Source organism: Myotis lucifugus, unplaced genomic scaffold, assembly GCF_000147115.1.
Source record: "Myotis lucifugus unplaced genomic scaffold, Myoluc2.0 scaffold_716, whole genome shotgun sequence".
Taxonomy (NCBI): domain Eukaryota; kingdom Metazoa; phylum Chordata; class Mammalia; order Chiroptera; family Vespertilionidae; genus Myotis; species Myotis lucifugus.
In genome coordinates, this window is record NW_005871764.1 from 277,773 (window position 1) to 291,319 (window position 13,547).

The window sequence follows — 13,547 nt, forward strand, 5'->3', positions numbered from 1 at the left end:
CGCCTCCCGCCCCCGCCCTGGGCCTGGGCGTCAGGGACCCCGCCCTGGGCCTGGGCGTCAGGGACCTCGCCCGGCGCTCTCTCTCCGGGTCTTTAGAGACACGTTGGGCGCCTGCAGCGCTCCGGGGAGAGCAGTGGTTATGGCGCTTAGAGTTAGGTTTGTCTTTTTGTTTATTTAATGGCAAAGCACACAATCCCTTCCGCACTTCCGACTCGTCCCACAAACCAGACCTGCACCAGTTCCCAGGACGCGGTCTCCTCACCAGGTTCCGTCTGCAACTTCCAGCGCACCCGCCTGGTCAGGGGAGGGGCCCGGGCCAGTCTGGGCGTGGAGGGGAAGTAGTAATGTGGGAGTAGAAAATGCTTTTCTATGCTTTTCTTTAAAATATATACAGACACATTACTTGAGCCAAGCCGAGCAGATATGCCGGGTTCAACGTCCATGCGCTGGGCACTCGGGTCTGGAAGCCTATGGTCTGTGGACCAGTGATGCTGAGCAGACTGCACCCCACAGAAAACACCGCGACTTCCTTCCCTCATTTACCTGGAAACCGGCAGAGGGTTACTTCTGGGAGTGACAAAGGGGGGCGACACCCCAGGTTAATGCAGTAAGAAGTGGCATCGCTGTCATTTGAGAAACACTCCTTCCTATACTCGCTTCCCCGCCACCACTTACTAACAAAATGGCGAACTAGCATTGCCATTGGCTCGGTGGGAAGGGCTTCAGCCATCAGACTGAAGGGAACGGGTTTGGCGCCCGGGGTGCAGGGTTCCCCACATAACTGTTCCTAACTCCCCCCAAGGAACTCAGAGGGGAAACATTCGCAGGTGAAACAAGTTACAAGCCTGTGACTACCTGAACCGCCGCGAAGACAAGACACTGCAATGGAAAGTAAAGCAACAGCTCTTTTAAAGGAACGGATGGGTGGCCCTGAAAAGGGCCTTTGGTTTTGCTGAGGAAGCCAGTTGGTGGGAGCTCAGCCGCCGAAGCCGTAGAGGGTGCGGCCCTGGCGCTTGAGCGCGTAGACCACGTCCATGGCCGTGACCGTCTTGCGCTTGGCGTGCTCCGTGTAGGTGACGGCGTCGCGGATCACGTTCTCCAGGAAGACCTTGAGCACCCCGCGCGTCTCCTCGTAGATGAGCCCGGAGATGCGCTTGACGCCGCCGCGCCGCGCCAGGCGCCGGATGGCGGGCTTGGTGATGCCCTGGATGTTGTCGCGCAGCACCTTGCGGTGGCGCTTGGCGCCGCCCTTGCCCAGGCCCTTCCCGCCTTTGCCGCGTCCAGACATCGTGCCCTCACAACTGCTGAGCTGGTAGCGAAATGGCCTAACGAGCGCCGCTCAGGGAATTTATAGTCGAGGGACGGACCTGATTGAAACCTGAATAGCAGGCGTGGCGACCCACCCACTTCCCGCCCTTTGCACATTGTCCCGCTCCGAGCTGTGGAAACCCGGTGTTGCGCCGGAAGCCACGCTGAGTCCGGGAGGGGGAACCTAATAAAGGCTACCGTAGGTGGATATGTGTAGTTTGCATACAATACTTGAAGCCTTTAAGTGGGCCGTTTCCTACACTTTCCACAAGGAAGCCTGACACTTGTCCTCAGGGCTCCCAAAATATGAAGTCACGAGCTCGTGCATGTTGTTCCTCATAAAGATACTTATAGAGCTATCTATGCAAATTGTTTAACATCTCCAAAAACAAAACAAAGAAACAAAAAACACACACAAATAAAACAGCCACATCATTCATTATGCCTCTCCTCAAAATGCACTCCTCTAAAATGATGAGTACTAAGACAGCATCCTAATTTGCTAAAACTTTCTGTGGGGCCATGAAAAAAATTTCTCCCATCTTCAAATTTCAAGGTGGGCTAATAATCCAATTAACAGCGACAGGTTAACGGGAGAAAGCCAAAATGTAATACATCCTGGGTCCTGGGTTCGATTCTAGTCAAGGGTACATGTCTTGGTTGCGCCCTCCTGCATGGTCTGGGCGATATTTCTCTGTCTTTCCCTCTCTCTAAAAATTTGATAAAAAATATTTTTAAGTTTTAAAAATATTTTTTTAAAGAAAGCAACAACAAAAAACACACTGTATGGAAACAAATTCCAGAGTGGAGTTCTTAACCTGGGAATTCAGACAGGATTCAGAGGATCTGGGAACTTGTCTATAAAAAAACACACCTTGATCATTATGCTTAGTATCCCCCAACAGAATGGTAGCATTTCCTCTGTTTATGAAAACAGTTAACAGTATAATTGGCTGGCCCTGTGCTACAGTCATATCACAATGCATCTACAGCAGTTGATATCTCAAAACATTTAAATTTATCACTCCATCAAACTCTAATTCTTGGTCATATGGGCAATCTTGTTTAATGTATTGATAAAGAAGCACATACGTTAATACATGTTAATACTTGACTGATTTGTACTTTTGATAAATTTAATAACAGTAGTTTAATATGGCGTTTTTGTAATCCTATGTATATTTTAGTATTTTTTTAATTTTATTTATTGATTTACAAACATTTTTTAATCCTACCTGAGGATATGTTTTTTATTGCTGAGAGAGAGAGAGAAAACATTGATGTAACAGAGACACATCCATGGGTCAAGGAGAAAGCATAACTTCCTGTGCTTTGCTGTGTTGTATCCCAGCGCTTCCCTTTCATAGTCCGGGTGGAACACAGCCTTGAGCTGTTGAAGACAAGCAAAGAGCATGAGGAGCGAAAAAGAAAATCAAATCGCTGTTACCAAACTCAAGGAGTTCGCCGTTTGCTTGGGCTGTTCGATTCAAGAAAGACAGCTGTGGGCCTGTCCTTTTATTTATTTGCAGCAGGTGGAGGAAACAGGGATTCATAGCCAAAGCCCTGTCCCCTGAAGGAGGCTTAGTCAGTGCTCATAGACCATTTGGTTAATTACATGTTGATTTCTCCTTTGCTGTTCATGTACCAGATTTGATTCCTGTCAAGCTCCTTGGCTGTTTCTGTGTCTACAGAACACTGTGCTGTATTTCAGCATTTAGCAAAAATAGCATTCAGTGAGACTCTTGTCCTAACAACTCTACCATCAACCTATATCTTACTGAACAGAAAGCATAAGCTGTAATGTGTTGCCTATAAACCTATATCCTTTCCTAAATAATAATTTTAGTAGAAGCTATAGAACATTCTTGCTTTTAAATGTCCCTGTCCTAAAGGAATCCTACATAAGTGAGTGTGTGTGCTGTGTATATTCTTTAATGCTGCTGTTACTTGAATTCTTGCCAAATGTATCTTTCTCAAGCTTAACCTGGGACCTTTCAGTCCGCAGGCCGACGCTCTATCCACTGAGCCAAACCGGTTCCGGCCCTATAGCCTTTCTTAAATAAGAATTTTAGTAGTAACTATAGAACATTCTTGCTTTTACATGTCCCTGTCCTAAAGGAATCCTACATAAGTGAGTGTGTGTGCTGTGTATATTCCTTAATGCTGCTGTTACTTGAATTCTTGCCAAATGTATCTTCCCCAAGCTTGACAGACTTCTGTGCCCAAAAGCTCAAACATTTGATTAACATCCCACACTTAAAAACAAACAAAAAAAACCCACAAGCATTTTTTTTAACCTGGAAAAGGAACCAACCCTCTTTATGTCTTTACCTGAAGCTGCTCTGCCATCAGCTACCGTAACAGGCCCAACTGCCCTGACAGAACAAGCATTGAATATTACACCCCCCATTTTCTTCAATAAATATTGACTCCTTACAGTCAAAAATAGTCACCAAAAAGCTGTGTTAAAGCTTTTTCAGACAAATCAAAGGCTTTTCTGATGAAAAATCACTGGTATTCCAAGCACCGTTTAGGACTGCTCTTGTAGAGAAATCCTGAGAGAGCCTGTGCTATTTCTTCTCCCAGGAAGGCGCTTTTCTGGGTAAATCTCCAGGAGAATGCAGCAGATGCTGACATGTATGGCAAGCCAAGAAGGTATAGAACATTACTGGGGGGCAAGATATTGGAGACACACAGGGGAAATTTTGTATTTTAAACGAAAATCAACAAGTGGACTGTCCGACCTGTGAATCTCTCAGAGTGTCGGGGGCTTTTGACAAAGGCTGAGACCGACGTGATGCTAATCGAAAGGCGACAGTATGACGGCCTCAAAGCTTGAGCTGTCCCGGTGGACTGGAGAGTAAAATTTCTGTGGTTCTTCCACAGGAAATTTTAATTTTGGGGCTTTCCTGGAATGGAACAAACACAATTCCGAGACGGAGCTGAGACCCAGTTGCTCTGGGGCGGAAGAGGGAGCTGGGAGCCAATCAGCGCGCGGCGTGGCTGTGTGTTTATATAGACACTCTCCGCACCGGCAGCACCACTCGCAGACTAATTTTTTTTAATCTGCCAGGTACCCTCGCCGACGACCATGTCCGAGACCGCACCGACCGCGCCTCCCGCTCCTTCTGCGGAGAAGACGCCCGCGAAGAAGAAGGCGCGCAAGCCCGCCGGTGCCGCCAAGCGCAAGGCGTCCGGGCCGCCCGTGTCCGAGCTCATCACCAAGGCGGTCGCCGCCTCCAAGGAGCGCAGCGGCGTGTCGCTGGCCGCGCTCAAGAAGGCGCTGGCGGCCGCGGGCTACGACGTGGACAAGAACAACAGCCGCATCAAGCTGGGCCTCAGGAGCCTGGTGAGCAAGGGCACCCTGGTGCAGACCAAGGGCACCGGCGCCTCGGGCTCCTTCAAGCTCAACAAGAAGGCGGCCTCCGGGGACGCCAAGCCCAAGGCCAAGAAGGCGGGCGCGGCCAAGCCCAGGAAGCCCGCGGGCGCGGCCAAGAAGCCCAAGAAGCCCGCGGGGTCCGCCACCCCCAAGAAGAGCGCCAAGAAGACCCCTAAGAAGCCCAAGAAGCCGGCGGCGGCGGCGGGAGCCAAGAAAGCCGCCAAGAGCCCCAAGAAGGTGAAGGCCGCCAAGCCCAAGAAGCCGGCTAAGAGTCCGGCCAAGGCCAAAGCCGCTAAGGCCAAGGCGCCCAAGCCGAAAGCTGCCAAGACCAAGAAGGCTGCCCCCAAGAAGTGAGGACCCGATTGACTCCGTGAATACAAAGGCTCTTTTCAGAGCCACCCACGTCATCCGACAAAGAGCTGGTGACACCACATTCCCTGGATGGGGTGGGAGGCGGCGGACCTGAGCCTGTTCTTACACGTTCCGCCTGTTGCTTGGTGGTCTGTGTGTTAAGAGTAAGTACACGTTGACTTTCCCAGTGAAGGGGGCGCTAAAGTGCTTTTGGGGCTTAAGGTTGAGTGGCGCTCGCTTTTCCAGGGCTCCACTGTTTTGCCCTCGAGACCCAGCCAGGTATCCAGAGAGGCCTTTACTGCTGAATAGTTGTGATACCATGTGAGAACTTGTGAATCAAAAGTACACGAACTAGCATGCACTTAAAGAAAAAGGAGCTGTTAAATTATTGTGAAAATTAAACCTCATTTCCCACTACAGCTTTCAGTGTGTGTGTTTTTCCGACTTGTATTTCCTGCGTTGAGCCTTAAACTGAAACCTCATAACCCTTTTCATACACGTTGAAGTCACATTTCACCAGTCTTGCTTCGGGGTGAAAACGGTGCGCTAAGCTACTTTGACTCTATGCCCAGAGCGACTTCCTACCCAGTGTTTACCAATTGCCCGAGGCTAGGAGCTCTCCCATTGCTAATTATTCAAAATTAAACTCCCGCATCGCCCGGAGGGTTGTCCCAAGGAGTGAGGATTTACACAGCACTTACAGGATTTTGGCTACATTAGATAAATAGGATAGAACCTTTCTCAAACTTGGTGCAGGGCAGCTGCACAGGTTACCTAGAAATAACTAGCTGATTAAACCCAGTCCCAGAAGGTGACCAAGTCCCACCTTTTTGCCTACAGCACTTCTCATTGAAGTTGTGGGTGGCTCTGAAAAGAGCCTTTGGGTTTTCGTTGAACTTAGGGTAACAGCTCACGCCCGCTCCCCGCGGATGCGGCGCGCCAGCTGGATGTCCTTGGGCATGATGGTGACGCGCTTGGCGTGGATGGCGCACAGGTTGGTGTCCTCGAACAGCCCCACCAGGTAGGCCTCGCACGCCTCCTGCAGCGCCATGACGGCCGAGCTCTGGAAGCGCAGGTCGGTCTTGAAGTCCTGCGCGATCTCGCGCACCAGGCGCTGGAAGGGCAGCTTGCGGATCAGCAGCTCCGTGGACTTCTGGTAGCGGCGGATCTCGCGCAGGGCCACGGTGCCGGGCCGGTAGCGGTGCGGCTTCTTCACGCCGCCCGTGGCCGGCGCGCTCTTGCGGGCGGCCTTGGTGGCCAGCTGCTTGCGGGGCGCCTTGCCGCCCGTGGACTTGCGCGCCGTCTGCTTGGTGCGAGCCATTCCTAACAGCCAGGAGCCGGGAACCACTGAACGGGAGAGTGGGATCTCAACCAGTATATATAAGACGAGTCCCGCTCTGATTGGAAGAGTTATCTGTCCATCAAGCCTCAGAGTAGTTACTGCTAGCGGCGATCACTTCCGGATAGGTGGGACTTCCGGTGGGTTAAGACCGAAAATTAACTTTTTCCTCCCAACCACCCTTTCAGAAAGGGTTTTCTATCTACCGTTTTTCTCCTCTATCGTCTTTATACCGTATCTTTCACAATATTGTGGCTTTATCCGCGCACAAATTATCACAGACATATGTTGTTCGCTTGATAAGAATTGTAAATTTTGGCGCTTAAACTGCTTTTCCTGTGTTCCTTTTGAAAAGGCGAGCGCAAAATGTGATTGGCTAAGTGACATGTTTTTGCCTCATTCAAGTTTAGGAAGACGGATTTCAACATAAATTTCTTCATTTCCCCATATGACCTTACACTTTCCCTCTCCCCACCCCCAACTTGGAGATTTTTAAATGTTCTGTTTTCATATACTTTCCCTAAATGCAACAAGACCATTAATTGAAGTGACTTTATTTTCTGTTGTAACTACATTAATATATGTATTCCCTATTAATCAGCATCCTCACAGAAAGCATGCCACTACGTTTGACACTTTCACCTGAGGCCTGTGTAAAATGTTTAGAAAATACTCAAGTTTTTGAATGTTGCAAAGGTTACTACGCCTTTTTAAAGTAACGCTGAAGCCTGTGTTAAGTTCTGCCTAAGGACATGAGGGTGGAGGCGGGAAGAGGATACGTGTAATAGCGTAAACAAGAATGAAAAATAAAGAAAAGGGCATGACTGCGGGCACATAAAGTATTGTTTTCCTATTTGCAAACGGTTAAGGCCCAGCAGTGTTGCAGACCGACTTACAGGTGATTTGTCCTATTAAAATGCAAAACTACCCAACAAGAGACTGAAAAGGTGGTTTATTGCGGCGGGTCATTAACTACATTTGCATTTGAATAGTCACCTTTGACCAAGCATCCTCTTTATACACAATGTATTTATCTTAACCTTGAGGTATTGCTGCAGCGATCGCCTTAATTACCTGAAACCAAACACCTTTTGTTTCTACTTGGCTGATAACTTTCCCTTTTAATCTATCTTTTCAGAGGTTAATTTCGCTCTTATGGGTGTTCACTGACATCTACTGACCAAACACGGTGAAAACCATTTTCAAGCAGCTGCTTATGGAAAAAAAAAAAATGCAAGCCCTTTCAGTGCGAAGGTGGGTGGCTCTGAAAAGAGCCTTTGGTTTAGTTATTTGCGTTGTTGCCAAAAACGCAGGGTCCTTACTTGCCCTTGGCCTTGTGGTGGCTCTCGGTCTTCTTGGGCAGCAGCACGGCCTGGATGTTGGGCAGCACGCCGCCCTGCGCGATGGTCACCTTGCCCAGCAGCTTGTTGAGCTCCTCGTCGTTGCGGATGGCCAGCTGCAGGTGGCGCGGGATGATGCGCGTCTTCTTGTTGTCGCGGGCCGCGTTGCCCGCCAGCTCCAGGATCTCGGCCGTCAGGTACTCCAGCACGGCCGCCAGGTACACGGGCGCGCCCGCCCCGACGCGCTCGGCGTAGTTGCCCTTGCGGAGCAGGCGGTGCACGCGGCCCACGGGGAACTGCAGCCCGGCCCGCGAGGACCGCGTCTTGGCCTTGGCGCGAGCCTTCCCTCCTTGCTTTCCGCGTCCGGACATGTTGAACTTAATGTGTCAACAAAAAGCAAACAGCAAAGTGAAACTGCAGCGGTGGCACTTTTTATAAACATGTCTGGGCGCGAAAAAGCAGTTGTGTCATTGGCTAAATCTGCAGCTCTACTTGGCATTCTGATTGGGCAAACCTTATGACGTCACTCTGAATATGCACGAATTACACACAAGAATTTAACACCTTATTTGCATACCACTTCGTATATGAGGCGGATAGGTCAAACTCTTCTCTATCCACTGCACTCTCCAGCTGAACGAGTCCGCTGAGCTCCCGACCATGCCCGAGCCCGCCAAGTCCGCGCCCGCCCCGAAGAAGGGCTCCAAGAAGGCGGTGACCAAGGCGCAGAAGAAGGACGGCAAGAAGCGCAAGCGCAGCCGCAAGGAGAGCTACTCGGTGTACGTGTACAAGGTGCTCAAGCAGGTGCACCCCGACACCGGCATCTCGTCCAAGGCCATGGGCATCATGAACTCGTTCGTCAACGACATCTTCGAGCGCATCGCGGGCGAGGCGTCGCGCCTGGCGCATTACAATAAGCGCTCGACCATCACGTCCCGCGAGATCCAGACGGCCGTGCGCCTGCTGCTGCCCGGCGAGCTGGCCAAGCACGCCGTGTCCGAGGGCACCAAGGCCGTCACCAAGTACACCAGCTCCAAGTAGGCGCGAGCGAGCGGCCCGACTCCTGACCCAAAGGCTCTTTTCAGAGCCACCCACGTTTTCCCACAGAGAGCTGTGCACTGCCAAGTCCAAGTCCTGAGCATTCGTGCCAACGTTCGGGAGGGGATCCCCGAGTCCCCCAGGTGGTAGGTGCAGCGCCACCTCTCTGGGCAATAGTGCCCAGCACGAGGGTCCCATGAGTGTTTGTGATCGTGAACTGAGACCCATGTCTCACTGTCTAATCCCCTCAAGCTGCTTGTCGCCATTTTGTAACGTTTTCGCAGGGACTGGGGGCTGGAGGAGACGCTTTATAAAGCTTCCAAATCGACCCTGAAATGTCTGGTCTGTTTTCAGTAAAGCGTCACCCCGAAGCGCCTCGCTGGCAGCCTCCACGAGCGTCCTCTAGGTGTCGCTGTGGCTCTGCGCCCGCCGTCCTTTGTGTGGCTCCAGTGACTTCCCCATCCCCCGCCCGGTGCCCGCGGCCTTTAGAGCCCTTGCTAAGCGTTTTATCTAAGGGTGTGGACGCCTAACTTACAGTCTCAGCAAAAGAATTGCATGCCTTTCTGTTCCAAGCACAATGCCTCCTGAATTTGCTGAGCCCTTGTCCATTCTAGGAAGACCTGTGTGGGAGCCCCGCGTACTCAGTACAGTAGGCTGTTCCTCTGCCTCGAGTGCCCCCGGGACTTGCTGTTTTTAGGGCAAACAGGCTGGAGTTGTGCGCACCACACTCATTTGCAGTCGCTTCTAGGCACAGCTAGCGGGGCTGGCCGGGGGCAGTTACAAGGGGGCGCTCTAGTTTGCTTCTGTGTCAGCTCTGGTCTCACCTTCTGGGGCAACTGTTACCGGACAACCAAGGGATCGATCCGGGCTGCCGGTCACTACTTCTGCCAATTAAGCAGAGACGGGGTTGAATTCCACATGAGCGTTTATTCCAATCCTGCCGGCAGCACGGAGACCAGCAGGCCACCCACAAGAATCTACTCTGACTCCCCCCTCCCCCCCCCCCCGCGCAGTTGGCTGGTTAGATGCACACGATGCACACCAGGGAGAAGATAGCTACCCGCTGCGGGCTGCATGTGTAGCAGGGAAACGGGAGGGTAGAGTCTGCAGTCCGGCCTTCAGGAGCTCACAGCCCGATAACAAGGTGTCTACTCGGTGATGTTACCAACAGCTCAGCCTGTTCCTGGGCCCAGAGAATGGTCGGCGCTCCTGAGAAACACTCCCGGAGGGGCCGGGGTCCCAGCACAGCCACCCAGTCCAAGCGTGTCCTGTCCTTGGTCTGTTCTCCAATGTGTCTGCTTTCTGAGTCGTGGACCCATGGCGGCATGTTACCTTTCTCCAGCCTCCAGTGTCCCAGGGTCCGTAAGAGAACTTCTCACCATAGTTAGAGGAGAATTATCAGACAATGGCGGCTCCATTCTGATGACATGCCCTCCCCTCTATCACAACAACTGGTTCCAGTTCCTGGCTTTGCCCCCCACCCCCCACCCCCAGTCTGGATTCTAGGCTTCCAGCATCAGCTTTATAAGCGCCTGCTCCCAAGATCTGAGCCTTCTCTCTACCGGGACTCCCCTCCAGATTTCTTGACTTTAATAACTGACGTGTGTGCGCGCGCTCTGAGCCCTGCTCTGGCTCCTGCTTCCTCCCCTTGTCCTTGGCACACCAGTTCTCTCTTGCTTTTCAGTTTCCCCAAACCTGTGTCAAGTTTATTAAATTATCTTTATAAAAATAACCCATCGTTTTCTGTTTTCCGGACACCAGGGCACCTCGCCGCCCTGGCTGTAAAGGGCTGGTTCTGTTTTACATCTTAAAGAATATGCTTAGGGTGCCCCTCTCAGCCTCAGGCACGTTGGGCACCCTGGAAGACATGGTCCTTGCTCTGGAGGGGGCCTGCTGGGGAGGGCTTATCACACTCAGCTCCCCGGACCCAGAGGGAAGTGCAGGCTGCAGGCCCACCTGTGAGCCTAGCCAAGCTTCCCTGTTGGCCGACTCAGGAAACATGAAAGATGAATTGGAACACACACACCAAGAAAACAGGTAGCGGGTGCTGGGGAGAGGAGAAACCCTATGTAAAGGTACTTCCCAAGGTGCTAAGAAATCCGTAGATCTCTTAAAAGTGTTTTTTAATTCTATGTAGACGTCTTTGGACGGCCACAGCATCAGAAGACTGGGGTTGGAACTTGAGTCCTGCCAGGCCCATGAACTGTGGTTCTCACACCCTCGGTTGTTTTACTTATTGTTGGGTCTGATCAGCTCATTGAATCAATACCCCTCCCCTAGGAACTGGCCTTGAGATGAATTCACAACCCACATTCCCTTTCTCTTACACCACAGTCCACTTGCTAAGACCATTACCTTTCCCCTCTAGACCCGCCCATGGAATTCTCCGCCAAAAAAAAAGCCCCAGAGTCCATTAAAATCTCTGAAAATCCCCTACCCCATCCCTGGGTGCTGGCACCATTTTGGGGGCTCAGCCCATCTGCTATCCAGATGGCCTCATAAATTATAATTCCTTACCACTTTTGGCCTCGTGCGTTCCTCCTTTGGCGACCCTAACACTTGTAAAATGAAAATATTCCTAAAATCTACTTCGCTGCTACTTGTGTTAAAACACATGAAATCATTATAATACATTTAAATATTTTAGGGAGATTTACAGTTCACACAGTTATTTATGGACATTTTACCATGACTCCTATAGGTTGCCTATAATGAAGACCAGCTTTTTGAAGCAGTAGTATAAGCAGAAGTAATAATACTGCAGTAGATGAAGTACTTCTCCATACAGTTAGACTTCTGCTGCTATCTTCAGACACTGTAGACTCCCATATAAAAGAAAATGCAGGTTGCTGCTGTTCAAATAAGATCAATTTCAAAATCATGAGAGCCTGAAATATTTATAAAGTTTACACTTGGAGTGCGGGTGAATTTCCCGCCAAAATATAAGATGGCTCTGTCTTTTGGTTTTGTTCCATCCACCAAAAGGGTGGATTACAAACAAATATTTGGTAATACGCAGTTACAATCGGCCCGAGTTTACACGTTTCCCGCACTCCACCGCAAATCTATATGAACCGAGTTAAAGACGGCTCCCGCGGAGTACGCGCAATTCACGCGAGCCGACTTAACTCGTTTCCCGCACTCCAAGTGTTTACAGGCATCTATATTGATTTTTATAATAGTTACAGGTATAAATTTATAATCTTAAAAACATCACAGAACACATTAGGCAATACTTACTAAATGTATGTAAGGGCATTCATTTTCTATTGTCTGTTGATGAAGTATCACAATCTTGGGCGAAATACACACTTAAAACTTTATAGTTGTGTAGATCAGCATTTGCACCTGGGCGTCCTTGAGCTAAAACCAAGGTGTCGGGGGGCTGCATTCCCTTGTGGGGCTGCAAGCGACAGTGTTTGCTCCCCATTCCAGCTCTTGGAGGGCTCCCTCCCCCCTGAGCTCTTTATTTCCAAAGCAGGTCTCTGGGCAAATCCTCCTCCGGCTGCTACCTGACTAGTTCAGCACTGTGATTCCCTCGCTGGGATCACCTGGAGCATCTCATTTTAAATCACAGGGAATTCGCAGCTACCGTTTCAGCTGCAGCGGCAGTGCCTTTGTCAGGTAACCTAACCCATCACAATCCAAAGCGCAGGAGGTGGATACACCAGGGCGGCACATTCTGCCTGGCACCCTGCATTACAGCACGTTTAGAATTGGAAACAAAGCCACAGTCAGTTCCTCTTCTGGTCAGGGTGGGGGATGGGGGAGGGGAAGAACACGGAGGTAGATGCACTATTGTAAACAATTTCAGGGAATTCGTGAACTAACCTGGAGCCAATGAGACCCTTTTCAACTTTCATGCTCATTAACCATCCCGCACGTGTTGTTTTGGGAAGTTATGTTGCTTGAAGCAAACACACCCACTGGAACGAGGATGAAGCTCTTTCCCTGACCACCAAGGATTATTAACAAACCTAAGTCCTCTTCCCTTTCCATGCAAGGATGTGTAAGACACAGGAATTCGCAGCACTTGAGACAGCATGTCAGTGCTTTAGGCACCTTTGAGGCCAAAGTGCCCAAGGGAAGAAATTAAAAGTCTACAACTAAACCAGTTAAATACCCCCCTAATTTTTAACCAAACGTCTGTCCCAGTGTGTTTCGCGTTGCAAGCACAAGACATCAAGACACTTACACAAATATAATCAAAACGATACCATTTTGGCATCCTGTTTAGCAGTCAGAGTGGCCAGTGAAGTCCTTACAACTCTTATGCTGAAAATGTGGGTGGCTCTGAAAAGAGCCTTTGGGGTCAGGAGTCAGGCCGCTCGCTCGCGCCTCACTTGGAGCTGGTGTACTTGGTGACGGCCTTGGTGCCCTCGGACACGGCGTGCTTGGCCAGCTCGCCGGGCAGCAGCAGGCGCACGGCCGTCTGGATCTCGCGGGACGTGATGGTCGAGCGCTTGTTGTAATGCGCCAGGCGCGACGCCTCGCCCGCGATGCGCTCGAAGATGTCGTTGACGAACGAGTTCATGATGCCCATGGCCTTGGACGAGATGCCGGTGTCGGGGTGCACCTGCTTGAGCACCTTGTACACGTACACCGAGTAGCTCTCCTTGCGGCTGCGCTTGCGCTTCTTGCCGTCCTTCTTCTGCGCCTTGGTCACCGCCTTCTTGGAGCCCTTCTTCGGGGCGGGCGCGGACTTGGCTGGTTCCGGCATTTTACTGCAAAAGAGAAAAGCTGCAAAGAAAAGCGGAAAACTGTAAAATGTCCGCTTGGGTCTACAGCGTCT

General features: G+C 50.7%; 6 protein-coding genes across 6 annotated transcripts; 2 read left to right on the forward strand and 4 right to left on the reverse strand.

Moving 5' to 3' along the window:
- Window positions 1–888: 888 nt before the first annotated feature.
- Window positions 889–1,423, reverse strand: LOC102421847 (histone H4). Its single transcript, XM_014447816.2, has one exon. It carries the CDS (start codon window positions 1,286–1,288, stop codon window positions 977–979), a length of 312 nt encoding a protein of 103 aa, XP_014303302.1. The 5' UTR covers window positions 1,289–1,423; the 3' UTR covers window positions 889–976.
- Window positions 1,424–3,368: 1,945 nt separating this feature from the next.
- LOC102421541 (histone H1.4-like) lies at window positions 3,369–5,457 on the forward strand. The gene has a single exon (XM_006105702.3). The coding sequence runs from the start codon at window positions 4,400–4,402 to the stop codon at window positions 5,039–5,041; it is 642 nt and encodes a 213-aa protein (XP_006105764.1). The 5' UTR covers window positions 3,369–4,399; the 3' UTR covers window positions 5,042–5,457.
- A 444-nt stretch (window positions 5,458–5,901) lies between these two features.
- On the reverse strand, window positions 5,902–6,373 carry LOC106694910 (histone H3.1). Its single transcript, XM_014447807.2, has one exon. It carries the CDS (start codon window positions 6,357–6,359, stop codon window positions 5,949–5,951), a length of 411 nt encoding a protein of 136 aa, XP_014303293.1. The 5' UTR covers window positions 6,360–6,373; the 3' UTR covers window positions 5,902–5,948.
- A 1,243-nt stretch (window positions 6,374–7,616) lies between these two features.
- Window positions 7,617–8,103, reverse strand: LOC102421241 (histone H2A type 1). The gene has a single exon (XM_023746659.1). It carries the CDS (start codon window positions 8,086–8,088, stop codon window positions 7,696–7,698), a length of 393 nt encoding a protein of 130 aa, XP_023602427.1. The 5' UTR covers window positions 8,089–8,103; the 3' UTR covers window positions 7,617–7,695.
- A 217-nt stretch (window positions 8,104–8,320) lies between these two features.
- LOC102420945 (histone H2B type 1) lies at window positions 8,321–8,813 on the forward strand. Its single transcript, XM_006105700.3, has one exon. The coding sequence runs from the start codon at window positions 8,378–8,380 to the stop codon at window positions 8,756–8,758; it is 381 nt and encodes a 126-aa protein (XP_006105762.1). The 5' UTR covers window positions 8,321–8,377; the 3' UTR covers window positions 8,759–8,813.
- A 4,229-nt stretch (window positions 8,814–13,042) lies between these two features.
- On the reverse strand, window positions 13,043–13,508 carry LOC102422152 (histone H2B type 1). The gene has a single exon (XM_006105703.3). The coding sequence runs from the start codon at window positions 13,473–13,475 to the stop codon at window positions 13,095–13,097; it is 381 nt and encodes a 126-aa protein (XP_006105765.1). The 5' UTR covers window positions 13,476–13,508; the 3' UTR covers window positions 13,043–13,094.
- Between the last annotated feature and the right edge of the window lie 39 nt (window positions 13,509–13,547).